Source organism: Martes martes, assembly GCF_963455335.1.
Source record: "Martes martes genome assembly, chromosome: 1".
In the NCBI taxonomy this organism is placed as follows: domain Eukaryota; kingdom Metazoa; phylum Chordata; class Mammalia; order Carnivora; family Mustelidae; genus Martes; species Martes martes.
Window position 1 is genome coordinate 131,150,286 of NC_137888.1, and position 27,840 is coordinate 131,178,125.

At 39.0% G+C, this 27,840-nt stretch overlaps 1 protein-coding gene across 1 annotated transcript in view; it reads right to left on the bottom strand.

Moving 5' to 3' along the window:
- Nucleotides 1-22,584, bottom strand: part of ANKRD28 (ankyrin repeat domain 28) — a 208,167-nt gene extending 185,583 nt beyond the window's left edge. The window contains exon 1 of the mRNA XM_080814650.1: nucleotides 22,162-22,584. Coding sequence (XP_080670776.1) covers nucleotides 22,162-22,188 — 27 coding nt within the window. The 5' untranslated portion in view covers nucleotides 22,189-22,584. The remainder of the gene's footprint in view (nucleotides 1-22,161) is intronic.
- Between the last annotated feature and the right edge of the window lie 5,256 nt (nucleotides 22,585-27,840).

The following is a 27,840-nucleotide window of genomic DNA, read 5'->3' on the forward strand; positions in this document are numbered from 1 at the left end:
ATAAGTCTTCTGCTGTTTAATTTTTCCTAACAAATGCAAATGAAAACCATAAAACATAGGGGGTTATGTGTGTGTGTGTGTGTGTGTGTGTGTGTGTGTGTGTGTGTATCCTTTGTATGGTTAAAAAAAAGTTTGTGAGTACCAAATAAGAAAAAAATCAAACACGTCTGTCATACCAAAACAAGTAAAATGTATGGCTTATGTACGCCCAACCTTTAAGATTAAAAAGAAAAAAAAAGGTCAGATGCCCCAAGATGTTTGAATGTTTCAATATACACTCCATTCCGAATACACAAACGGTAAGCAGTCTGTTCATCCTGTAACAGTGGTTCTCAAACTGTTGTTTCGCAAACTTCACAGGCCACTGGCATGGTTTCCACTCTATAACTAATTATCACTCTGACACAACTCCGTAAATATTTTATGCCTGCAAGGAAGTAGCTACATGGATCTAAACAACTTTTAATCTAAACAACTTTTAATTGCTCAAAAGAATGAAGAAGGGATTCCAGAGAAAAGAGCAAATTTACCTTCCTTTAAAAAAGCATTCAGAACCCAGTCTTTGCAAAGTCCTTTCCTCAAGGCTCAAATCTGATGAAAGAACTCTACATAAAAATCTTCCAATGATTGCTCCCCACAGCTATAAGCTTCAAATCCCATAGTTGAGAACACAAGATACTCTAGGAATTGGCCCCTACATACTTTCTCCCAGCCAGATCTCCTGTCAACCCTTCTCAATCCTCACTCAACTAATATCAATGTAAAAGATCATATGGCATATGAATTCCCAACTGAAAAGATGGGAGGGGGCTCACTAATCTTAACAGGTATTATTTGAAAGATAGAGATGTAAGCCAAATACTAAAGGAAGTTATTCAGGATGAAAAGAATGATACCAGATAGCAACGGGAATCCAAATGAAAAAATAACACTGACAAAGATGATTACAGATAATGGAAAAACAACAATAAAGAGACAATTTTTTTACTCTTCCCTTGGCTTGGAAAGGTACTTGCATAGATCAATTATAAAATTGTACTGTTAAGTTTACAACATATAAAGATGTAATATATATGACAATAATAGCACAAAAAGGAAAGAGGGAATGAAGCTACTACACTGGAGGAAGGAAATGATACTGGAAGGTAACTCAAAGAAACAGAGAAGAGACTGGAAATGGTAAACATGTTGGTTAATACAAAAAATTATAAATATCCTTCTCCTTTCTTCTCTTCTTTAAAAGACATACATCACTGGGGCACCTGGGTGGCTCAGTCAATTTAGCATTGACTCTTACTTTCAGTTCAGGTCATGAAATCAGGGTTGTGAGACTGAGCCCTGAGTCGACTCTGTGCTGGGCATGGAGCCTGCTTAAGATTCTCTCTCTCTCCCTCCTGAACCCCACCCCCAAACACAGACACTCTCTCTCAAAAAAAAAAAAAAAAAAAAAAAAGACATACACTGTTTAAAGAAAAAGACATACATTATTTAAAGCAACTAAAACACTGTACTGTTCAGTTTATTACATAAATGAACATAATATATATAAAAATAGCACAAAGGAGAGAAAAGGAAATGGAGCTATACTGGAGGATTATTAGTATCAATCTGAAGTAGACTGTGATAAATTCTGATGGATACTGTAATCCCCAGAACAAACACTAGGAAATGTATAATTTTAAAAAGTCAAAATATGGTAAATGGTAAAAAGAAAATACAAAAGGTAATAAAAGAGGAACAGAGGAACAAAAAAGACATGAAATGTACAAAAACCAAAAAGTAAATGGGAGATGGAAACCCATTTCAAAAACAGTATCAAACAGGAGAGGACTAAAAAGTCCATTAGAGAGACATATTTCTTGGACTGGATAAAAAGGCAATACCCAGCTATATGTTACCCGCAAGGGACACTTTAAATTCAAAGGCACAAATAGGTAGAAAGTACAGAAAAAGATGTAACATGTAAACAATAACAACAGAGTACTGAAGTACCTCTATAAATGTCTGACAAAACAGACTAAGTAAAAAAAAAAAAAATTACTCAAGACAAAGAGGGGTATTAAAAGCATCAATTCAACAAGAATATATAATGAATACAAACATACTCACCTAAAAAAACAACCCAAAATAAGGGAAGCAATAAATGAAAGAAATGAAGGGGGGAAAAGACAATTAAAGATACAATTAAGAGACTTCAATACCCCACCCTCAATAATGGATAGAACAAAGTAAACAGGAAATCAGCAACAATACTGAATTTAAACAACACTATTAACTAACTTGACCTCACTGACACATGTGGAAGACTCTACCCAGCAACAGCAGAATTCACATTCTTTTCAAGCATGCACAGAATATTCTCTACAATACACTACATGCTAGGCCTTAAAACATATCTCAAATTAAAAGAACTGAAGTGAAAATCAAAACCACAATGAGATATGATCTCATAGCAGTCAGAATGCCTAGTATCAAAAAGACAATAAGTAGCAAGTGTTGGAAAGGATGTGGGAAAAAAGGGAACCCTCATGCACTACCAGTAGAAATGCAAATTGGTAAAGCCACTGTGGAAAAGAGGATGGAGGTTCCTCAAAAAATTAAAATAGAAATACCACAGGATTCCATTACTGGTTATTTACTCCCCCAAAATGAAAACACAAATCTGAAAAGAAATATGCACCTCTGTGTTTACTGCTGCATTATTTATAACAGCCAAGATATGGAAATAACCTAGCTGTCTACTGATAGAATGGATAAAAAAGATGTCATATATACACAAAATGGAATATTACTCGGCCATAAAAAGGAATGAGATCTTGTCATTTGGAACAACACAGACTGGACCTAGAGTGTGTTATGCTAAATGAAGTAGGTCAGAGAAAGACAAATACTATAACTTCATTTTATGTGGAATCTCAAATAAACAAAAAAACAGAAATAGATTCAGAACACAGAGAATTGGTGAATGACAAAGGCAAAGGGAATGGCAGGGATGGGCAAAATCGGTGAAGAGGATTAAGAGGTACAAACTTCCAGTTACAAAAGAAGTCAAAGAGATGAAAAATACATATAGGGAATATAGTCAATAATACTGTAATAATGTTGTATGGTGACAGATGGTAACCACACTTAACATGCTGAGCAGTTACTTACAGAACTGTTAAATCATAAAGCTGTATACCTGAAACTAATAAAACACTGTATGTCAACTATACTTCAATAATAAAAAAAATTTTTAATGAAAGTATGTAACATATCTTACTCATTATTCTGGTGTGGATTATAATTCAAATAACAATGTTGAATTTCTTGAGTTAAATTGTTATAAAAATGAGGGGAAGGGGTGCCTGGGTAGCTCAGGAGGTTAAGCATCTGACTGGCTCAGGTCATGATCTCAGGGACCTGGTACCCCATGTCAGGCTCTATGCTCAGTAGGGAATCTGCTTCTTCTCCCTCTGCCCCTCCCCCTGCTCATGTGCTTGCGAACTCTTTCCCTCTCGTTCTCTATCATATCAATAAAACCTTTTTTAAAAAAAATACAGGAGGGGCGCCAGGGTGGCTCAGTCAGTTAGGCATCTGCCTTGGGCTCAGGTTATGATCCCAGGGTCCTGGGACAGAGCCCTGCATTGGGCTCCCTGCTCAGCAGGGAGTCTGCTTCTCCTTCTCCCTCTGACTCTGCTTCTCCCTCTCCCTCTGACTCTGCCCTCGCTAGCACACACTTTCTCTCTCTGTGTCTAATTATCTAATAATAATTAAAAAAAAAAATTAAAAAAGATGTGGGGGGAGAAAAGAAATGAAATGATACAAAGAATACAAAAAATGTTCCTCAATCACAATGAAATTAAATTAGAAGAAAAAAACCTGGGAAATCCACAAATGTCTGGATATCAAAGACCCTTCTAAATAACCTATGGCTCAAAGACAAAAATCTCAAGAGAACTTAGAATACTCTAAGATGAATGGGAAAAAAAAAAAAACCATCAAAACTTATAGGATATCTAACACAGTGCTTAAACGGAAATTCATAGCTGCACACAACAATATTCTAGACCTTAAGTAAGCTTCCATCTTAATTTAGTAATAAAGCAAACTAAACCCAAAGCAAGCAGAAGGAAATAAATTATAACTATTAGGGGGGAATCAATACCATAGAAAAAAGAAAAATCGAGAAAAATCAAAACCAAAAATTGTTTTTTTTGAAAAGACCAATAAAATTGAGCTAGATTCACCAGGAGAAAAGAATGAAGACAAACTGGCAAAATCAGGAATGAAAAGGGATAGAGCATTATTAGCCTCAGAGAAATTAAAAGTTTTATAAAGAAATTCTATGAACATCTTTATGCCAACAAGTTAGGTAAAATGAACAAATTCCCTAAAAGACACAAATTATCAAAAGTCAAAAGAAAATAAAAAATCTGAATAGACCTATAACAAGTGAAGAAACTAAATTAGAAATTTAACATCTTACCACAAAGAAAAAGTCCTTGCCTACATAGCTTCACAGCCAAATTCTATCAAATATTTAAAGAAGAAATAATACTAATCCCTCACAAACTCTTCTAAAAAAGAGAGAGCACATCTTAATTCATTTTATGAAGTCAACAACTCCAAAGAATAAAGATTAAAAAACTCTCAACAAAGTATGAGCAAGCCAAATCCAGCAATACATAATAGGGATTATATAGTTTAAGGACTGTTCTTAACACATTAAACATGACCTTACAATATGACCAGCAATTCTACTTCTATGAATCTTCCCAAAAGAAACTGAAACATATGTGTATACAAAGATTTACGTATGAATAGTCATCACAACTTTATTCATGATAGCCAAAAATCAGAAACAATTCAAATTTCTAACAACTTGCGAATGGATAAACAAAATATTGTGGTATAGCCATACAATGGCTTACTAGTCAGCAATGAAGAATTAATATACATGTTACAACATGGATGAACCCCAAAATGAAAGATGCCAAACAAAAATGAACATATGATTCCACTTAAATAAAATGTTTTAAAAAGCTATATCATGGAGACAGACTACTGGTCAGTTATTGCCTGGGGCTGAAGGTGGAAAAGGAGTGACTGCAAAATGGGTATGAGGTATTGAAATATTGTGATTTTTAATAAGAAATATATATATTTGGTGTTCATCCCCCTTTTCTGGCAGAGCTCCTAAAATCTTTGGACTTTCCTGTGATGGGAGCCATAGGTGTCTTTTGTTATGTTAATAAGGCAACTTTTGGGGGCGCCTGGGTGGCTCAGTGGGTTAAAGCCTCTGCCTTCAGCTCAAGTCATGATCCTAGGGCCCTGGGATCGAGCCCCACATCGGGCTCTCTGGTCAGCAGGGAGCCTGCTTCCCACCCCCCCCCCCACCGCCGCCTGTCTGCCTACTTGTGATCTCTGTCAAATAAATAAATAAAATCTTTAAAAAAAATAAATAAGGCAACTTTTGGAAACTGCCTAAAAATAATCAACCAAAGTGATCACAGGGTTGAAACTTTCAGTCCCACCCTCATCCCCACTCCTAGCCCTGATTTCTGGGGAGGAAAGAGGGGCTGGAGTTCAATCAGCAACGATCAATGATTTAATCAATCACACCTATGTAATGAAGCCTCCACAAAAACCCAAAAGGATGGGGTTCAGAGAGCTTAGCTTCTAGGTTGGTGAACACATGAAGATCTGGGGAAAGTGGCACACCCACAGAGCACAGAGGCTCAATGTCCCATCCTACATACCTTGCTCTATGTATCTCTTCCATTTGGCCATTCCTTAGTTATAGCCTTTTGTACTAAACCAGTAATCTAGTTAACAGAAAGTTTCTTTGCATTCTGTGAATTATCTGGGAACTTCTGATTTGTAGCCAGTCAGTCAGAAGCACCTGGACCTGCAATTGGCATTTGTAGGGAAAGGAGCAAGGACAGTCTTCTAGGACTAAGCCCTTAACCTATGGGATCTGATGCTATTGCCAGGTCAACTGTGTCAAAATTAAGTTGAACTGTAGAACAGCTGTCAGGTGTAGAAGTATGATGAGCGTGGTAGGAGTGTGTCAATAAGAGAGCAACACATAGGAGGAGAACTGAGGTTTTTCCAAAATAGGTTATCTTTTTGGGTGATGGAAATGTTCTAAAACTGGAGGGTGGTGCTGAGTACAAAACTCCTTAAATTTACTAAAATAATTGGCTTGTGCTCTTAAAACAGAGTAATTTTATAATACGTAAATTATACCTTAATAAACTCTTAAAGAAAAAAAAGGAGCCACTTGTCGAACCAATTGAAAGCTCCCTGAATCCAACTTGAAAGGTCTATACAGGATCCTTATTGTAGACAATACAATGGAAAATGACTGAATTATAGCTGGAGAGAACGGAATTGGGTAAAAAGGAAGATTTTCTGACAGGGTAGAATAGGAATGTGGAACCAATGAAAACTATACAAACTGAGCACATTTTAGAATCAATGTGGTTCAGAGAGATGACTACCTGAAGGGTGGGTTAGATTTCTGTCTCCCAGGATAATAATAAAAGGATACATTTTTTTAAAAATTTTACATATAGGGGCGCCTGGGTGGCTCAGTGGGTTAAGCCGCTGCCTTCGGCTCAGGTCATGATCCCAGGGTCCTGGGATCGAGTCCCGCATCGGGCTCTCTGCTCGGCAGGGAGCCTGCTTCCCTCTCTCTCTCTGCCTGCCTCTCTGTCTACTGTGATCTCTCTCTGTCAAATAAATAAATAAAATCTTTAAAAAAAAAAAAAAAAAATTTTACATATAAGGGCACCTGGGTGGCTCAGTCAGTTAAGCAGCTGCCTTAGGCTCAGGTCATGATCCTGGGCTCCTGGGATCGAGCCCTGCATGGGGGCTCCTTGCTCAGTGGGGAGTCTGCTTCTCCCTCTCCCTCTGCCTGCTGCTCCCCCTGTTCTGCTCTCTATCGAAGAAATAAATAAATGAAATCTTTAAAAAAAAATATTACATATACCTAGCCTTAACACAGAACCATGAAAAGGAAAATGTTTTCACTATCGTAATAAAAAAAATTCAACTCAAACAACCTTGATTTAGTACTTCACACTGAAGTAAGCAGTATTTTAAAAGTTACATTGCAAAATATGGCATACCCAAACAGAAATAAGCCTTGTTAAGGTTGAATCCTGCAGTGGGTGTTGCTTACCTGGTTTTTGCCCACTATGAGTATTAGAATCTTGATTAATAGATAGTGTTCCTCCAGGCACCAACATATAACAATGTCTGAGAGCAGGGAGAGAAGTGTAACAATACGAAAAAATAAAAAGAAATAATACATCTAAATCTCAGATGAAGGTATGATTAGGGTTACAGCAGAAAAATGCTCTGAGAAAGAGAAAAAGTATATTCATTTCTCTCAGCCAAAATAAGAAAAAAAAAAATAACAGGAAAAAGGCGAAGTGTACAAATAAATGATTTGCAATAAGGAAGGAGATCAATAAGAAAGATTACACGGGTAGGCAGACTTCTCTTAGTAAATTAGGAGACACAACTACGTGTTAAAATGGAGAAGGCAGAAATTAAATATTAATGGGTATAGAAAAGGAATGGTAAGGATGAAACAGACTTGAAGGTGCAGCTGAAGTTAGACATCAGAAAACTGGAATATATTCAACTTGGTTTCATTACTTCCTTCACCAATTTTTTAGTGGTCCCAGAGCTGAAACAAGAGAATAAATATTATAGAAGTAATCTATAGGTTGACTGAGAAAGTCAAGGGAATACAGGAGTTTAAATTGTTTGGATAGTGAGCATTTATTGAGCAACTGTTACATACTAGACACTTTTTCAACATTCTCACAATTCTCACAATTCAATGAAGATATCCCCAAGCGCATTTTATTTTATTCAGAAAGTAGAAACAACCCAATATAGCAATAAAAAGAAATGAAGTTCTGACACATAACTACAGTATGAATAAAACTCTAAAACCTTTTATGTGAAAGCAGTCATAAGAGATTATATATTTTATGATTCCATTTACATGAAGTGTCCAGAATAAGCAAATGTGTAGAAACAGAAAGGAGATTAGTGGATGCCTAGATTAGGCTGAGGGAAAGGTGGGCCAGGGGAGGGAGACTAAAAAGGAATGGGGTGACTGCTGGTTACAGGGCTTCTTTCTGAAGTGACAAAAAAATTAATGAGCCAGAATTAAAAGTACATACTCCACCATTTCAGACATTCAATTAATTATCATAATTGTTTGCCATATCCATGTATGGTGACATTCACTATTATTTACTTCACACTTTTCTTTAAGTCATTTGCTTCTCTTGCCTGACAAAGCTGCAGGAAAGAATGGAGCTATAAGGAGCTATAAGCTAAAAGGGTGGTGTTAGGGGTAAAGACAAGAGTAGAAAACAGATAGGATATAAAACTGACATAATGGCACTAAGGGAAGGAAGAGCAGGGAAAGTTCCCACTGAGAAACAAAGCTTGCTGAGAAAAGGGTCCAGCCTAAGAAGGGTGTGGGAGTGGGAAAATGGACAAGTTTCAAGAGGCAGAACACTAAGATGAAAAGGAAGAGACTGTGTGTAAGATAGGCATTGAGGCTCAAGAGATTGGGTCAAAAGGAGTAAAAAAAAAAAAAAAGGTGATGGCAGAAAACACATGAAAGTTGAAAGACAGTAGGGATGGGTGATGGCTGAGGGCAAGAGGGAGGGTGTTAAATAGGACAAAATGAAACCTACAGAATGGTAAAAAGGAAAGGCTGCAATGAAGTGAGCCAGGAGACTCCTGAATAGGCCAGAGGAAAGTGAGAATGAAGCAGGATTCTGGTCCAGGAGTCCAGACCAGAAGCAAGAAAGTATCAGTCAACATCTAGTAATCAAAGTAGACAGGTCACCCACAAAAAAAATCTCAAGAAAAACACCAGGAGTAAAAGTTGTCCCATGTTTCAGAAAACACTACCCTAACCAGTACTGCTCAAATCAGAAAGTCAGGCTTCTCAAGAGGCCAGTTTGTGGCCAAACTATACCTAGCAGACTAGGTAAAGTAGATTCCAACACAGCAAAGCTCAGGTTCACTGTGGCTGAGGAAGTGGGAGAACCAGTGGTCAGAGAAAAGAAATTCCATGTTCAAAACTGTAGCTCCAAGATGCTGAAGAAACTACAAGATGAGCAGGTAAAAAGTTCATTTGACTTTATAATAGAATCTTACAGTCCAAAAGAAGTCTTAGAAGGTAGAAATTGCTAGTGAGGAAAAGAAAATACAAATAGGTTAATTAGTGACATTTCTTTTTTTTAAAAAATATTTTATTTATTTATTTGACAGAGATCAAAAGTAGGCAGAGAGGCGGGCAAAGAGAGAAGAGGAAGCAGGCTCCCCGCAGAGCAGAGAGCCCCATGCAGAGCTCGATCCCAAGACCCTGGGATCACGACCTGAGCCAGAGGCTTTAACCCACTGAGCCACCCAGGCACCCCGATTAGTGAGTGACATTTCAAAAGCAATAATTCTATAGCTAAAACATTCAGAGCTTCTAAAACCAAGAACACACCAAGACATCCAAAATAATCCATGTGTTACTAAGCATCTGTAATAGTTAAGCAGTCAGTATATCTAAGCTTAAGTGAAGGTGATATATAGAAATTCAGCTTTATGGTAAAAGATAAGCTGAAGGATAATTTGTTTTACTAATAAATTCTGTATTTAAAACAATGTACCATAAGTTTCATTAAAACCGAGAAGTTGCTCTTTATTAAATGAGTGGATTAACCATATTTAACATATATACAATCTTCCAGGACATTTCTATAGTACATCTATACTGTATTTCATTTACACCTCTTGACTAGATTCTAAATTGGGAAATACTCCAACCAGGTTCCTTCTCAGTGTCCCTGCCACAGTATCAACTGAGAAGGTCTGAAAGGTTATAGTCTGTTGGCCTCATCTATTGAAGTTTCTTGATTCCAGATATCTTCACTATATGAATCATTCAAGCTCTCACAGACATGCCAGTTTCTAACTACCTGCCTATACCCTGGATTAGGCTACTTATTGGATCTACCTGACAAACACTATACTTGCTGTTCTGATCTATTCACCTGGTTTCAACTCCACTGCTCATTCCTGGATGCTGCAGTTTGCTTTTAGATCCCCTAAAAGCCATCTGTTTTTAACCGTCAAGTTCAACTCCTTTTCTTCAGGATGTGGTTGTCACTTGCCTGGTTGTTTTTAGTTCTCCCAGGGACACTCTCCTCACTCTTGGCATGACCCAATGCGACAATCTGGAATACACACTGACTAGCATGTAAGCTTTCAAAAAGTGAAGGAAGCCTCTCACCATTCAGAGAACTAGTCAAAATAGAAGGCTCTTGTTTACCTGTTTACACAGACACACAGACACACACACACACACACACACACACACACACACAAAATCTTTCAAAGTCCTGTTTGAATTATCTGACTTTTACCTAATCTACACTAATAAGAATACAATACTGACAGCAGATAGGTTCTTTCTGACTTTCACCATTTCTAATTCAAAAGTTCCCTCAAAAGGAAAAATGAAAACACGTAATATTTATTTAAAAATAAAACAAAACAAAAAATAACAACAAAAAAACCTTAGTTAACGAAAGGAAAAGTTTAACAATATGATCTGTATCAGGACTAAGATCTGCAGTTCCCCTAAATAAAGCATTCTCTTCTTTCTTGGTGGTAGACGTTAAGAAAAAATACGCACTCAAACAAAATACCCACATGTAACACAAATCTACCAAAAACACACTTGTACTTTTTGCTCCTCTAGAAGGATATTTTACACAGGCTGTATACGGCTCTTATCCACCGAGGAGGAGAGAGCACAAAATTACAAATGAACATGGGTTAAAAAAAAAATCCCATTAAAATAAACTTCAAGGATCCCCAACTCCACCGCTGGGTTCAATCAGCCATTTCTCTCTTCATGCTTTCGAAGCACATGTAAGATAATTGCCTTATCTAATTCCATCTTATCCCATACTAGAAGACAGAGACCATGTTTTATACACATGTGTATCCCTAGTATCAAGGACCAGCAGGTAGCAGGCATACAAATGTTTGTTATATAATAAAATAATCAGGATGTTAATTATAATAATTTCCATGAAAATTTTTACAAAGAAAACACAGTATTTATGTATAAGGCCTGAAGTTAACAGCTAAAGACTAACTTACCATATAAATGAGTTTTAAAATATAAAATAGTATAAACCAAGGGCAATGGATCCCAAAAACAGATTCTGGATAATAAACTAAGGAGTTATATAGATTAAAGTAACAATGGATGTTATAATAGGTAAATCCCAAAGTGTGACAGAATAGTTTATTTTTATTTCATGCTTACATGAAGTCCAAAAATCCATGTTAATGATCAGCTGTGGGCATGAAGAGGCTGGAGATGACCCAGGCTGACAGAAGTTCAGCTCTCTTGGACCCATCTTTCCAAAGTTGCTTTGGCAGACAACACCCAGCCAGCAGGAGAGAGGAGAAGAGAGAAGAGAGGATTGTTCAAGGAAAGTTTGTATTTGCCAGGGCTGAAGAAACACTCAACACTTCTGCTTAATTTCCTATGGCCAGATCTCAATCATATGGCCATCCCCAAATCCAAGAGGGGCTGGAAAATATAGGCCGGTTGGGATCCAAGAAAAAAGTAAACAAGCTTGGTGAAGAGCAAACCACTCTTTACCTTAAGAGGTTTTAAAATACAGATTCTGGGACACTACCCCAAGTGATCCTTATTCAGCATGTCTAACAGGACCCCAAAATCCTATATTAAAGCCGGCCAACTGATTTCGATGTATGCCCAACTTGGGAATTACTGGCTAAGGAAGTAAAGAAATTGGGGCAAATAGGAAAAACATTTCCATGGGAAGTTTACAACAATGTGCTAGAGAAAAAGAAAGCTAAAAAGTGATGAGAAAACTGAGCCTTTGTGTCTAGGAGAATACAACATACATACAACTTGGGAAATTCTTCCCTCCTCTGGCCTATGAGTAGTCTACTCTGACTCTCTTCCTAACTCTGGTAGCTTCACAGGCTTCCTTTGCTCCACCCATTCCATATTCTCCACCATATTCTCCTTAGCCATGAACTTTTCTCATTAAAGACCTCATTCACCTCAATTACCAGAGAAAACACTTTTCTCAGAAACCAGCCTCTCATTTAACTGCCTCCTATAACTGTCCCACTAGGACCTCAATATAACCAAAACTGAATTCATCTCACCCTCAAGTCAACTCCTCTGCTTGCATGCCCTATCCACATAGGCCCCTAGTCAAACCCTATAAATCAATGACAAATTGTACTCCATAATTAAAAGTTTTGCCCTTCAAAAATACTAGCAAGAAAGAAGAAATGGGAGATGTATTTGTAAAACACGTATCTGATAAGGAACTGGTAGCTAAAATATATAAAGCACTACAACCCAATAATAAAAAGACAAATAGCCCAATTTTTTAAAATGGGCAAAAGATCTGATGAAAAGATGCCCGATATTATTAGCCATTGGGAAATGCAAATCAAAACCACAAGCAGATACCACTTCACACATACTAGGATGACAGTAATGGGAAAAAAAGATAATAATAAGTGTTACTGAGGATGTGGAGAAACAAACTCTCATGTACTGCTGGTGGGATATGAAATGGTACAGCCACTCTGGAAAATGGACCGGCAGTTCGTTAAAATTAAGGCTAAATAGAGTTTCCGTATGACCCAACTAGTCCACTCCTAAGTACCCAAGAGAAATGAAAACTTATGCCTACACAAAAACTTGTACACAAATGTTCGTAGCGGCATTATTTGTACTAGCCAAAAAGCGAAAATAAACCAAGTGCCTATCAACTGTTGAATGGACAGATAAAATGTGGTATGATTCAATGTAATACTACACTATCCAGTAGTCAGAATATCGATACATGCTACAGTACAGATGAGCCTTTCAAACATGCTACATAAAACAGGCAAATATACAGAAACAAAAAGTAATTAGTACTTGTTTAGGGCTAGGAATGATGGGGGTTTGAGGGAATAATGGCTTAGGGGTAAGAGGTTTCTTTTCAGCATTATAAAATGATCTAAAATTGACTGAGGTGATACTTACATAGCTCTGTGAATATACTAAAAATCACTGAACTGTATAATTTAAATTGATGTGTGAATTATATTACAGCAAAGCTGTTTAAAAAAGAAAAAGCTATCAAACTTTTTAATACAAAAACTGATACAAGAGAAAAGGCTGCCACTCCAGACTAACTTACACTTACGATTTTAAGATACAAAAGTTTGGGGGCGGGGGTTTGGTACCTTAGGTAAAAAGAAAGTTAAATGTAGTACTGAAGCATAATAACTCTCTAGGTGCTTGAACAAGTATATGTTTCATAAGCAACCGCTTCCTGACTTTCCTCAACTATCCCATACTGTATGTTTTAACATTATCTGTGGCCTCAAATCCTTAAGAGTAGAGAAGATCTAACTTTAAGCTTATAATAAATAAATTTAAATAAACCATCACCAATTAAGAATTTGAACTTAAATTTACTAGGCAAAAGTGAACTTTCCACTAAAGCTCTGAGAGTAGTAATTCTATTCAGACTTAATTTTGCATTCCAATCAGTATACACACAGAAGAATCCTTTTTAAAAAATCAGTAGCACATAAGGAAGGTGGATAAATCACTTAACTAAGAACTGGGACTAGGGAGTAGTAGAAATTAAATTTGAAGCACTCGAGAACTTTAATCATCATATGTGCGATGTACTGTTACACTTTAAAACATTGCTGGTTTAAGTAACTGAATATTTCATTAATTTTTGCTTTGAATGAAAAGTACTGTATAACTCTGTTATTCAGTATCACTGTGTGTGTTTAATGTGAATTATCCATAGAATACATTGTCCAGAACAAAAAGACTTAACCCCCAACTATTCTCTCCAGGCACAAAACCTTCTCCAGGAGCATTTCACGTTAACCCAGGTACAGTGCATTCACCAAATATAAATTTTACACTAGACTGGAAAATAAAAAGGAAATAAGATAAAATGCTGGAAAACCTAATATAATCCAAATCTAACTACTTGAATTATCAATGTTTAATTATTTTTTCATATTTAATTTACCCTAGTGGGACTATGCAGCAAAAAAATTGTCAACTGCCGTATAAATATAGGACACTCTCAGTTGTACAATTAAGTGAGCCATTAATACAGCTATGAGGATCTTTTAAAGATGCACTCATTTTCATTCAAACTCCTGCTTAGTATTTAATGCACTTGACTTGCACTAAAATGTTTTACATCTGTTCTGAATTATAGCAATAGCCCCCTAACTGGTCTCGGGTGTTCCTGTTGTTTGCCTTCTGTAATTCACTCTTCTAAAACCTATAATATAGCAGTTATTTAACTTTTGGGTGTCATGGACTCCTCAGAAGATCTAATAGAAGTTACGAAGCCTCTTAAGTAGATGTATGCACATTCCTCCAAAAAGCACTTCACAGACCCTAGATCAAGAAACCCATCTGTAACAACTTCCCAACACCTTCCAGTCAAGTCCAAACTTCCTAGGCTTATATTCAAAGTACTTCATAATGTAGTCACTGTTAATTTAGCTAATCCATCTCCTATCCTTTCCAACTACACATACCAATAAGGTTTATCTCCTCACTGCAGCACAGATACACCATTCTCTTTTTTTGGCTTGCCTTTTATTTCTCTCTTGTTGCTTTCCTACACAACTGTTTGCTTTCAACAAATCCTTCCTGTGAACCTCCAACTATCTCCCTTGCCATGAAGTTTCCCTCTGCCTACAATCATATCATCTATTCCTTTCTGAATTGTGAAGTATGTTATACACATCTTTTATGTTCTACATCTTTACATGTTCTACACTGTATTATACAAGGCACCAAAAAAAAAACCCAAAAAACAAAAAACAGTAAACACAAGACACACTTATTTTTTAACTATGTTAGATACATTTCTAAATAATATGCTCCATATGTTTTTCTTCAACCTCTATAAACCTTTTCAGGTGAAGTGTATCAGATACTGTGCCTTTATGTATCTTTTGCCTTTTCCTAGCCAGTAAGATTTTTAAGAACAGAGATAGTGACTACTGTACCCTTGTGTGCCCCACAGCCTCCAACACAAAGCAAGGCAACACTCAATATAGAATACCTGAATATCTAAGCATAAATGTTTTTCAGGCATTCAGGATTCTGTATTCCTAATTATAAGATTTTTCAAGGATCACCTATTGTTTTTCTACTGAAAAGTCAAATAATGCTCTACCCTTAATGGATATTTGATCAAGTGAGAGCTAACTAACTATCCAAAATAGCAGTCAAATTATTCTCATCCATTCAATAATTACTTACTGATATATGCCAAGACTGTTCCAAAAAAAAAAAAAAATTCAACCTTCAACTTATCAAAACCCTTACCTAATGACCATTAACCCAGAAGAGAACACAAAGACAGCTCCTACACAGAAAAAAGTAATCCAAATGTAAAAACTACTATCCTCTAGTACTACTGCAAACAAAGTCTAACTCCAGTTTTAAAACCAACTCAGAAAATAGAAACAGACATCCCAGATTATAGATTTGCATATAAGAAGCAATAAAACAGCATAAAAGTATAGGAACTTTCTTTAGAAGAAATAAACATGATATAAAGCTTATAAATTAACTGATTCATGCTACATGAATGGATAAACCTTAACAAGATTACAGTAAGTGAAAGAAGTAAGACACAAAAAGTCACATACTGTAGAATTACATTTATATAGTTATCCAGAATAGGCAAATTCACAGAGACAGAGATTAGATTAGTGCTCACCAGGGACTTGGAGGGGGGAAGGGGTGGGGAGTGGAGGAAATAGGGAGTGACTGCCAATTGCTTTTTGAAAGGATAGAAATGTTTTGGAATCACATAGCGGTCATGGTTGTACAACTTTGTGAATATACCAAAAACTACTGAATTGCACACATTTCTGGAGGTGTTATTTATTGAATTTTTTTTTAATTGAAGTGTAGATGACACACAATGTTACACTGGTTTCAGGTATACAACATAGCAATTCAACAACTCATTATGCTACTATCATAAGTGTAGCTACCATCTGTCACCATATACTGCTATTACACTACCACTGTCTATATTCCTTATGCTGAAACAAAATCCCTATAATTTATTCCATAACTGGAAGCTTGTACCCTTTCTTCATCCCTCTTTGCCCATTCCCCACACCTCTCCCCTCAGGCAACAACCAGTTACTTGCGGGACTGTCTCAGCTTTTTTAGTTTGTCTTTTTTTTCCTTAAGAAGTCACATGTAAATGAAATCATACACTATTTGTCTTTTGCTGACTTACTTTACTTAGCATAGTGACCTCTAAGATACATCCATGTTGCAGTAAATGGCAAGATCATCTTTTTCGTGGCTGACTAATATTCCTATGTGCGTGTGACATCTTTATCCATCTACTGATAGACACTTACGTTGCTTCTAAATCTTGGCTATTGTAAATAATGCTGCAATAAATACAGAGGTGCATATACCCTTTTGAGTTACAGTTTTCATCCAAAAGTTTCATCCAAAAGCATTACCGGATGCTATGGTTTTTCTATTTTTAATTTTTTGATGAACCTCTGTATTGTTTCCCAAGTTGCTGCACCCATTTGCATTCCCACCAACAGAGCACCAGGGTTCCTTTTTTTCCACATCCTCACCAATAACTGTTATTTCTTCTCCTTTTGATTTTAGCCACTCTGACAGGTGTTAGCTGATAGCTCACATGTTTTTTTATTTGTATTTCCCTGATGATAAGTGTTGTTGAGCATCTTTTCATGTCTGTTGGCCATCTGTTATGTCTTATTTGGAAAAATGTATTATTTGGAAAAATGTCCTCTGTCCATTTTTTAATCAGATCATTATCCCCCCCAACAGTGCCGAGTTGTATAAATTCTTCATATATTTTAGATATTAATTCCTTATCAGATATATCACTTGAAAATATCTTCTCCCACTACAGTAAGTTGCTTTTTTGTTTCGTCCATGGGTTTCCTTCACAGTGCAAAGCTTTCTATTTTGGTGTAAACCTAATTGTTTACTTTTGCTTTTGTTTCTCCTGCTTGCGGAACACATTTAGGAAAATGCTGCCAAGGTCAACGTCAAAGATACTACTACCTATATTTTCTTCTAGTTTTATGGTTTCAGGTCTTACATTTAGGTCTTTCATCTACTGAGTTTATTTTGTGTATTGTGTCAGAAAGTCGTCCGGTGTAGTTATCTAGTTTTTCCAGCACCATTTACTGAAGAGACTGTCTTTCCCCATTGTATACTCCTGCCTCCTTTGTCGTACATTAACTGACCAAATAAGCATGTGTTTACTTTGTTTTTTTTCTGGGCTCTCTATTCTATTCCATCAATCTATATATCTACTTTTCTGCCCTTACTATATTGTTTTGATTATTACAGCTTTGTAGTATATCTTGAGATCTGGGATTGTGATACCTCTAGCTTTGTTCTTTCTCACGTTTGCTTTGACTTGAATTGTACACTTTAAAAGATGACTTTTATTGGTATATAAATTATATCTCAATTTTTTATATCTCAATTTTCTTAGCTTGAAGACCATTTTGACTACTTTATCTGAAAGAAAACTGTTCTTTTAAGATAGGAATCTTGGGGCACCTCGGTGACTCAGTCAGGCGCCTAACTTCGGCTCAGGATCGTGAGATCGAGTCCTGTGTTAAGCTCAGCTGGGAGTCTGCTTAAGATTCTTTCCCTCTGTGCCTCCTCCCACTCAAGTGTGAGTTCTCTCTCTCTCTCTCAAATAAATAAATCTCTTTAAAAATAAATAAAATAGAAATCTTATTTTATAGTTCATTTTCTGAAGATAAGCTAAACTTGTGATTACAAACTGGTCCCCTGCTCAGCCCTATGTAAAACTACAGCTTTAAATTTTTGTCAATGGTTAACTACCAACTTGCCAACATTTATAGAGAGATTTCTCATAAATATCTGGATCTCTAACCTCCTAAAGAAAATCGGAGTCCTAAAAATACTAGGCACACCTGCACAGCAGCAATGTCCTGGAGCTAAGCAGCAACTAACATACCTGCTCCTATCAGCATGATCTCCATCACTCCCTACTGTCTTCTAGATACTAAAGCCAAGTACCAACTGCCATTTAGCTTTCCAGTTGTAAGTTTGTTACCTTACACATCCTAAACAGTCTTTTCTTTCTTATCAGGGTATACTATGAATCACTGCTGATAAATTAAAATATAATTATGCAATTGGCCAAAAGGTACAAATTTCCAACTATAAATAAGTTCCAGGGATCTAATGTACAACATGGTAACAATAATTAATAATACTGTGTTTCATATATGCGTGTGTGTGTATATATATATATTTCAACATTGTTAAAGTAAATCTTAAATGTTATCTACACACACACACACAAAGTAATTGTGTGAAGGGATGGTAGTGTCAACTAGCTTTTTTTTTTTTTTTAAGATTTATTTATTTTAGAGATAGAGAAAGAGCAAGCCTGCATGCAGGTGAGCAGGGGAAGGAGCTGAGGGAGAGGGACAAGAAGACTCTGCACTGAGCACAGAGCCTGATGTGGGGCTCAATCCTACGAGCCTGAGATCATGACCTGACCGAAATCAAGAGTCAGACACTTAACCAACTAAACCAACCTGACTAAACCACCCACGTACCCCTGGTAGTGTCAACTAATCTTACTGTGGTAATCATTTTGCTTTATATACATGTATGATATCATCACATTGTATACCTTATATATCAATAATCTCAACAAAACTAAAAATAGAATTTTTAAAATTTAACTGTGATCAAACAATTACGTTTTTACTAACTGCAAAGATAAAAATCTGCATGTGATACATATTTTTTTTTTAAAGATTTTATTTATTTATTTGACAGACAGATCACAAGTAGGCAGAGAGGCAGGCAGAGAGAGAAGGGAGGAAGCAGGCTCCCTGCCGAGCAGAGAGCCCGATGCGGGGCTCGATCCCAGGACGCTGGGATCATGACCTGAGCCGAAGGCAGCGGCTTTAACCACTGAGCCACCCAGGCGCCCCTGCATGTGATACATATTGAATAAAATCCTGCAACTGTCAGAGATTCATGCTGTATAAACACTGTAATGGGGGGGGGGGGCGGAAATCACAGGAAAGGTTCATGTTTCTAGTCCTACAAACAGAAAAATTATTTTCACCTCATTTACAATTAAAAGTTATTTTCACCTATTAACAAAAGTAAGGGAGCCTGGGTGGCTCAGTCATTAAGCATCTGCCTTCGGCTCAGGTCACAATCCCAGGGTCCTGGGTTTGAGCCCTACATCGGGGCTCCCTGCTCAGCAGGAAGCCTGCTTCTCCCTCTCCCACTCCTCCTGCTTGCGTTCTCTCTTTCACTGTGTCTCTGTCAAATAAATAAAATCTTAAAAAAAAAAAAAAAGTAATGCACTAGTCTGAGTCCTTGTCCATGTATCCTCAAGTTTACACGTGACATTTCACATTATTACCACTACATTGAATATTAATAGATACTACATAAAACCAGAGAAGCATCACAATTACGTCATAATTACGATTCATGAATGCAAAGGTGCAATTAGATTTTATGTTCAACTGAAAACTCAATCCTATTCTTACTCCAGTATTAGGTGTTGCCACAGAGAGGGGGAAAGCTGTCTTATCCAGATTACTTACTGGATATGAAAACAAATTGGTTTACTCACTGATTTTATATTTAAAATCATCTAGAACCCACCTGACGCTTACATGCACAAAGACCAACTCCTACCCATTAATAGGTTCTACATATTAGGTTGCATTTACAGCACTAGAAAGAAAACAAAACACAAGGTGAATATGGCAATAACAAAAAAGTAGCTTGAACTATTTCCTACTCCAAGTGTAAATGCAGACTGAGTTAAATGCTACATCAAGTACCTTCCAGCTTTAAAATTCTGTGTATTTATCCACATTTTCTCTTCCTTTCCTTCAGATAAAATAACTCACCTAGCGGAATTGCTTTTCCTGTAGATAGGAAAGGTTAAAATACTATTTGTATTCCATTTCATTTTTATCATCATTTCTAATAGTCAATAAAATATCAACATACAAGATGATATCTAAAAGCAGCTATTCCCTTTGAAACAGGCAAACCAAACTCATTTCTCAAAAAAAGTCTTCCAAAAGAGACCAGAGGAGTCAATTACTTAGTAGTTTAGAAGTAAACTTCAATGTTCTTCCCCCTCTGAGCCATGCCTCTCAACTTGCCCAAGTATCCTTAAGCTCACAGGTGACATTTTACATTATCATCGCAACCACTGAGTATTAGTAGATATTATATAAAATTGGAGTAACCTCACAATTTCTTTATAATTCCTAAATACACAAATGCAAAAGTGCAACTGGATTTTATGTCCAATTGAAACCATAATCTTGCTTCTGCTTAAACTTGATGGTGAATAAAAAGGGATGGTCTCCGTAAAGTTCACCAAATTCCTAATGCACACTATGATCCAAATTGCAAAAATAACTTTTTCAAAAGTGTAGGACTAGAAACAAAACAAAAGTCAATCATTACCTCAACTATTACTAATGGAAGCAGAAAGTGCCATTAGACTGACAAAGATTAAAGAATCCAGATCTTGAGTTTTACACCTTTAAAAATATAATGTGAGTTGACTATATAGACATTAGCAGGAATTAGTTGTTTTACACTTTTTTTTTTAACAGTTCTGTCCCACAGAACTTTCTGATGATAAAAATGTTCTGTATTTGTGCTGTCCAATTCCATAGTCAATAACCACATGTGGCTACTGAGCACTTGAAATGTGGCTAAGTCTAAGTGAACTTTTTATTTAATTTTAATTATTAAAATTTAAGTTGCCACATGTAGGCTAGTGCCTATGATATTGAACAACGTGGTTCTATTATCTGAAATACAATGTACAAACTTCACTGAACAGTAGAGATTTTCAAAGTATCATGCCTGAGGATGTTAACACCAGCTAAAACCTTCCTGATAACTAATGATACATAAGTTAAGACAACGGCCTAAACGGAAAATAAAAATTCACTTATGAAATGAGAACTGATGATACCAAGATTCAGAATTTAAGGCACAACAGTCACTAAGAGACGATATTAAAGATATCTCAATTTTTCCCCATTGTTTTCACAAAAGGAGTACTCACTTTAAGAATAGTTTCCCAATATATGCAAGTTACTTCCCCTTCAAAGCTGCCTAATATCTTCTGTTCAAAACAAAACAAAACAAATGGCAAAAATAAATTCTCAGCACTATTACGTCTACTGCCACTCGGCAAATTTCACACATTGATTTCCCTTTCCTTAAAGAAGAGATACAAATGTTTAGGAGCCTCTGCATCGCCTGAAAGTCTTTTTATCCATCTTTCCACGTATTCAGAGGTACAAATCATTCTGATAGAGCTGTGATTTCGTCCCTAGACAAAATTATTTTCCGTCCAAAACAGTCACTACTCTGTTCAGCACTTCAGGTATTCTTTGACCAGCTCTTGCTAAGTCAAGAAAAGTAACCAAGATGGTGCACAAGACGTCAAAAGAAAACAAGTCTGGGAACTTGCAGGCTGAATGACTAGTCTCGAAGCAGAATCTGCCGCCTTTAACCCCAAGACAGTGTGCCTGCAACTATCCAGGGTAGCAAACAGGCGCGCAAGGTCGTGACCTAAGGTCACGGCCGCCAGCACCGCTCCCGCCCCGCAGCGAGAAGCCACCTGTTAGGCCCGAGCCTCACCTGGTAGGAGAGGAGGCGCATACCCGGCAGCGAGCCGGACGCCGACGCCGAGGCGGCCAGCAAGGGACCCGCCCCTCACGCGGCGGCGACCGGAGACCGCGGCGAGCCCCCCAGCTGCACGTGGGCTTCACACGGCCGGTGCTTAGCTGACAGGCGGGCCGCCCAGCCGCGGTCCCCGGCCCGGTCTCCGCGCGCCAGTCCCCGGGGCGGCACCCCGCCTTCCTCGCACCCACCCGGCCGGGCGGGAGTCCAGGCGGCCCACACCGCTGGCCCGCCGCCCTCCCTTCCTTCCCCCCCAGTCGCGCGATCCCGCCCCGCCGCTCCTCATCTACCTGGTCACGGAGTTTGAGGAACGCCATGGCGGTCGCCTCCACCGCCACCCCGGCCCACCGCTTCCGCCCCCGTCGCTTCGGCCGCTGCCCGGGGCCCGCAAGTCGGCGGCCGGCTGCGTTGAAGAGTCCGCGGGCAGGGGGCGGTGCCGCCTCCCGAGCCGCCCGCCGCCGCTACCGAGAGGTGAGGAGCCCGGTCGGTCCCGCCTCCTCCTCTGAGTACTCCCCCGCCCTCTTCTTTCCTTTCTTTCTCTTTCTCTCCGCTGCCTCCACACGATGCTGCTGCCACAGCCGCCACAGCCGCCGCCGCCGCCGCCGCCGCCTCCTCCGCCTCCTCACGCCCCCTTCCCGAAATACCCTGGCAGCCCCCGCGGCCGCGCTGTTCCAACCCGCGGCAGCGGCGGCATCCAAACTCCACTCCACAATATTACCACCACCGCCTGCCGCGATTGGCGGCCGCGCGGGGGAGAGGCCAGAGTAAGCCAAGCGCCCATTGGCCACGCCGTCGCGCTCGTTCGTGCCCCCCCCACCTCCTGGGGAGGGAGGGGGCGGAGAGAAGGAAGCTGCGAGGGGTGGGCTGCGAGCTACTGCGTGTGGGGCGGGGGAGGCGGGAGGGGAGCGGAGCCGAGCAGGGGGAGGGGTGGCCAGGTACTCCTGGGCGCGTGCCCGGGGCGCGGTGGGCGGAGCCCGGGCTGGAGGTGGGGGGCATGTGCAAGCCGGGTAACGGCCCTGGGTTCGCACGTGGAGGTGGAGTGTGGACTCTCCTCAACGCTAGAGGAGGATGAAGGAACTGGGTGAGGGGCCGGAAGGGGCGTGAGAGGTGGGCACCTGGTGGCTGCTGCCTTCCTGGGAGCGGCGAAAGGAGAGGGGCGAACCGGACGCGCACGTGGAGGGACAGTGAGAATGCGCCTCTGGGCTTGTGGAAGATGAAGGAGTCGAGGGAGTAGGGGGAGAGGCGGTCACAGGGAGGCTGCTGCCCTCCCGGGGGCTGTGGGCAAGGCCAGAAAGAGGGGACTGTGGGGGAGCGTGAACTGCCCGGGTCTCGCGCGTCGAAGGAGAATGAGCGCTCCTCCCCAGCACACGCCCCTCCGGACTTGGGTGGACTAGTCACCGCAGGGTGTGAGAGGTGACGCGAGGGGGCTGCTGCCGTCCCAGGGGCAGCAACCGGGCCGGGGGCCGGGGCGGAGGGGAGGGGAGCGATGTTGCGCTCGGGGCGGAACGGCGGCATCTTTGCAGCCAAACAGGTTGTGGACGCCGGAGTCTTTCTCTGCCTGTAGTCCCAATCCGAAGCAAGGCTGCAATTCTCCAAAATCCTCCTGCCGACTTGCATTTTTTCCCTTTTCTTCCTTCGCATCTGAAGGGCTTTGCCTCCCACTCGAGAGAAATCAATTTAAAAAATAAAAGATGTGCTGGATTTCCAATAAATAGCATCCTTGGATGGAGAAGAAGAAGAAAAAAAAATGATTCCCTCACCCTGCCACACACACCCCCATGCCACCCCAGAGTTCTGAAACGGCTTTTCTTTCTAAGGCAGCCGCACACTGTTGCCATTCCAGGCTTGAGTGGGAGAAGGCTGTTGTGCGCCTATGTCTGTCCGCCTGGGCGGCTCCAGCCCCTGGTTAATAAAAGGTACAGATGGTTAGAGCACAAATGTGTGACGTCAGGCTCGGTTTAAAAAAGTCCCCTTTTCCCTACATCAATTGTGTCTCTTGGGACAGACTTTATTTAGAAGATCGATTTTAGTCTAATGGCAGTCAGGAGAAAAGGGGAGCTACGCCAGGACTGTCAGTTTATTATAATACTGTGCTTAAAACAAAAAGCTTATCTTTTAGTCCCATAAAAAATGAAAATATAAGAGTGCAAAATGAAAAACACTGCTGATTAACTAATAGTATGATCCTTCCAATATTTGACACATCAATGCCTTGATTCCATAGAAACAATTTATCTAAAATTGAAACAATCCTCCTCATAAATTGTGTTTTCTACGTGAAATGGAAAGATTCTCATAACAGGTGCAATCATGCTGAGGCTAAAAAGGAAGCTAAACCATGCTTGCTTTGCATTATCTTCAGTAACTCACTCTACTTCAAAAACTTCAGCAGATACTTGTCATCTAGCCTCTCCTTGTGGATTCAGTGAGGGTGAAATGAGTTAAGTTGTGAAAGCATTTGAGTTCTCCAAAACAAAGGTGTTGTGATAATATTGCTCCAGTACTTTGTGATTACCTTTGTAAATAATTAGCCATGTGCTATAGCCAATGTAGAGTTCTATCTTAGTCAAGGGGTGCAGGAATTTATGCTCATTTATATCTGAACCTGTTAAGCACTGGATGTCTAGCCAGGAATAATACACCCCCTTCTCTCCCACTCCACCCCCAATAATATCTTCTCAAGGTTGAAGTTCTAGAGTTTAAAAGCACAACAGGAACTTGATTCAGAACATGGCAAAGATTAACTTTTGGGGAAAGATAAGTGCATTGGGAAGAATGATTTTAAATTGTGGACTTGAGTGCATTTTAATAGGTCTTATGATTGAGCTAATGAAACTTTTCAGGGCTCTTCTGAAAATCCTAATTAACAATAATTAATGAAAATGTTTTATAATGTACTGTCTCTGACAACCTTGCAAATAGTAAGCTCTGAGCTCTCTTGGTAAGGAATGCTTAATACCTAGCTCAGTTCTCACCTTCTCCATCCTGAACAACATGGATTTCATGATTTGTAAAAACTAAGCTTAACATTACCTGGCCCACTCATCTCACACAATCAAATAAGATAATGACATGAAAGGCTGTGGGAACTCTGAAGGACCGTTCAAATATAATGGTATTACAGCTACATTTCCATAGCTGGAGAAAGGATAATAATCATTCTGGAAAGCGGGAATAAAAATCTATGTAATTGAGCAGTAAAATGAAGTTAAGATTCATGTTCAAATTCTGATAAAAATCTTTCAAAATCTTTATTATAAAGTTATTTTTTCCCTATTATAAAATATTCAAAATTAAAGGAATCTATAGTATTGAAAAGTCCCATATCATCAAAGCTAATGAGACCAGGAACTTGAGTGGTATCTGTAAATCTCTCTCCCATTTATCCCCCGCCTCCCCTACTCCCTTTTCTAAATGTCATTTTCATTTTCTCTTACTACAGCTAGCAGCTCTACTTACATTTTAAGAACTCTGCTGTCATGAAGGAAACAAAATTTTAAGTCTCAGGGAATGACTAATCAGTTGATTTAGACTCATCTGACCATGCCTTAGCCAGTCATTACAACCAAAGAAGCAAGGTCTTAGAACTGATAACAGCTTCCATTCAGAATTCATATCTAAAATGGTAGGAGGAAAGATGTTATACAGATGTGAACACTGGGGAAATTGCTATGAGCTATGCAACCACACTGTTTTATTTAGTATGCTGCTATGTGTTGGGCCCTTGTCAGCACCTTAAATGCTTCACCTCATTTAAGTTTTTCAATAATCTCAGGAATCAGTGTGTTGGGAGGTTGGGACCCAGAAAAGTTGTGTGCCCATAGTTAACTAACTAACTAATGCCAGGGCCTGGATGCATGAGAGCCTTGAAAGTCAGAAGAGTAACTAATGTGGTAGGAAATACACTACTGATCACTTTTGAGCCAGATAATCTTTATATTATAAAAATGATTTTTATGAAGAGACTGAATTACATGGAAAATGCATATAATAAACTGGTAAAGCAGCAAAGACAAGTTCAGAAACCTGGAAGATAGAAATGGAAGACCCAATGTACATCTAAAAGAGTTTCTAGAGGACAGACAATAGAATATGGAGAGGCAATATCCAAAGAGATAATGTGTGAAAATTGTTCAGATCTGAAGAAAAACGTGAGTTATCAAACCAAAGGAAAATGCTGAGGCTCAAGCAGAAGAAATTTTTAAAACTAAGGCCTGTACCTAGTAGTGAAATTACAGAATACCAAATGCAATAGGGAAATGTTAAAAGTTACCGCTGAGAAAAATCAAAGTACCCTAAAAGGAATGATAGTCTTTTTGACAGGAAATGAGTCATGTTAACAGGAATGACCTGTCAGCAGATTTATAAACAACAATAAGTGACAGAAGACAATGGAAAATATCTTCAAAGTATTGAGAGTCCATAACAGAGAAACTAAAATTCTATACCTAGCCAAACTATCTTTCAGGAGGAAGAACAAAATAAACACATTTTTAAATTTAATAGTCACAGGTGTTCATTGAAAGATACTAAAGAATTTGCTCCAATAACAAAAAGGCTGAACCCAAAAAGAATAAGTAAGATGGGAGAAGAAAGGATAAACAAATGAGCAAATGTCTCAGCTAACCTAAATCAGTAATATTTTCTTACATATCAGTATTTGGGAGTTTAAAACCAGGTAATATTAAAATATTAGCCCCTAATGGGGAGCCTCTGTGACTCAGTCAGTTGAGCACCCAACTCTTGATTTTGGCTCCAGTCATGATCTGGGGGTGGTGAGATTGACCTCTGCGTCAGGCCCCACGCTGGACATGAAGCCTACTTAAGATTCTCTCTCTCCCTCTGCCCCTCCTATCTTTCTCTCTCTCTCTCTCTCTCTCTCCCCCTCCCTCTCTTAAACATAAAATAAAATATTAACCCTTAAGAATATGGTAAATGATGGCAGAAGGGAATTCTAAATTAAAGACTTTATTTCTTTTCCTCAGGAGTGAAATATACCTTAAGTTTAGACTTTGACAAGTTATGATATTGGTTAAAATTCCTTGTTGCAAACAACAGACTGCAAGCAAGAATTTCTTAAATTGATGTTCAGCAGTTCCAGGGACATTGGGTAAGCTAAACAAACAAACAAACAGGCAAGCTTGGATTAAAGTGCCAGAAAAAAATGCCCTAAACCGTGCAACAGAACTGACATGATAAAGAAACTGCTGCTATTCCCATCAAGCACCAAATGCCATGAGCTCAGCTTTTCTTCATCTGTTCCTGCTATCAGCCAATTCTGTGTCAGAACTTTGATCTTACAACCAATGCCACTTTTACAGTCTGCATGCCTCTTCTATCTTTACCTGCTCCAGGAAAATGGAAGGTGTGTGCAGAGCTTGTACTCTCATAGTCTTCACATTTCCACAGGTGCTTCTGCTTAGCAGAGCCTATGTCATAGGCCTGCATCCTGGTTGCAATGGAGGCAGGAAATCTGAGTTCCAAAATTTATACCGGGAAAGTGAGATTTATAACCAGGGAACTATCCTAAATATAGAAGGGCTATTTAAAAGATTATGGGAGGTGTGCCTGGGTGGCTCAAACTGTTAAGTGTCTGCCTTCAACTCAGGTCATGATCCCAGGGTCCTGGGATCCAGCCCCACATCAGGGTCCTTGCTCAGTGGGAAGCCTGCTTCTCCCTCTGCCTGCCACTCCCCCTGCTTGTGCATGCTCTCTCTCTCTCTCTCTCCCTGTCAAATAAATAAATAAAAATCATAAACAATAAAAAAAGATTGTGGCAGACTTGAAAATGACAGTTTGTTACTGATATACACATTAAATATTGAAGGGTATTCATCAAAATTAGAGAAATAGAATGCCTAACTTCCAAATTGATAGAGGGGGGAAAAAATACCTAGAGAAAACTTAGTTACTGAATTAGCAGGCAAAAAAGAAGAAAAAGAAAAGGAAACGAGATTCTAGAGAGAAGT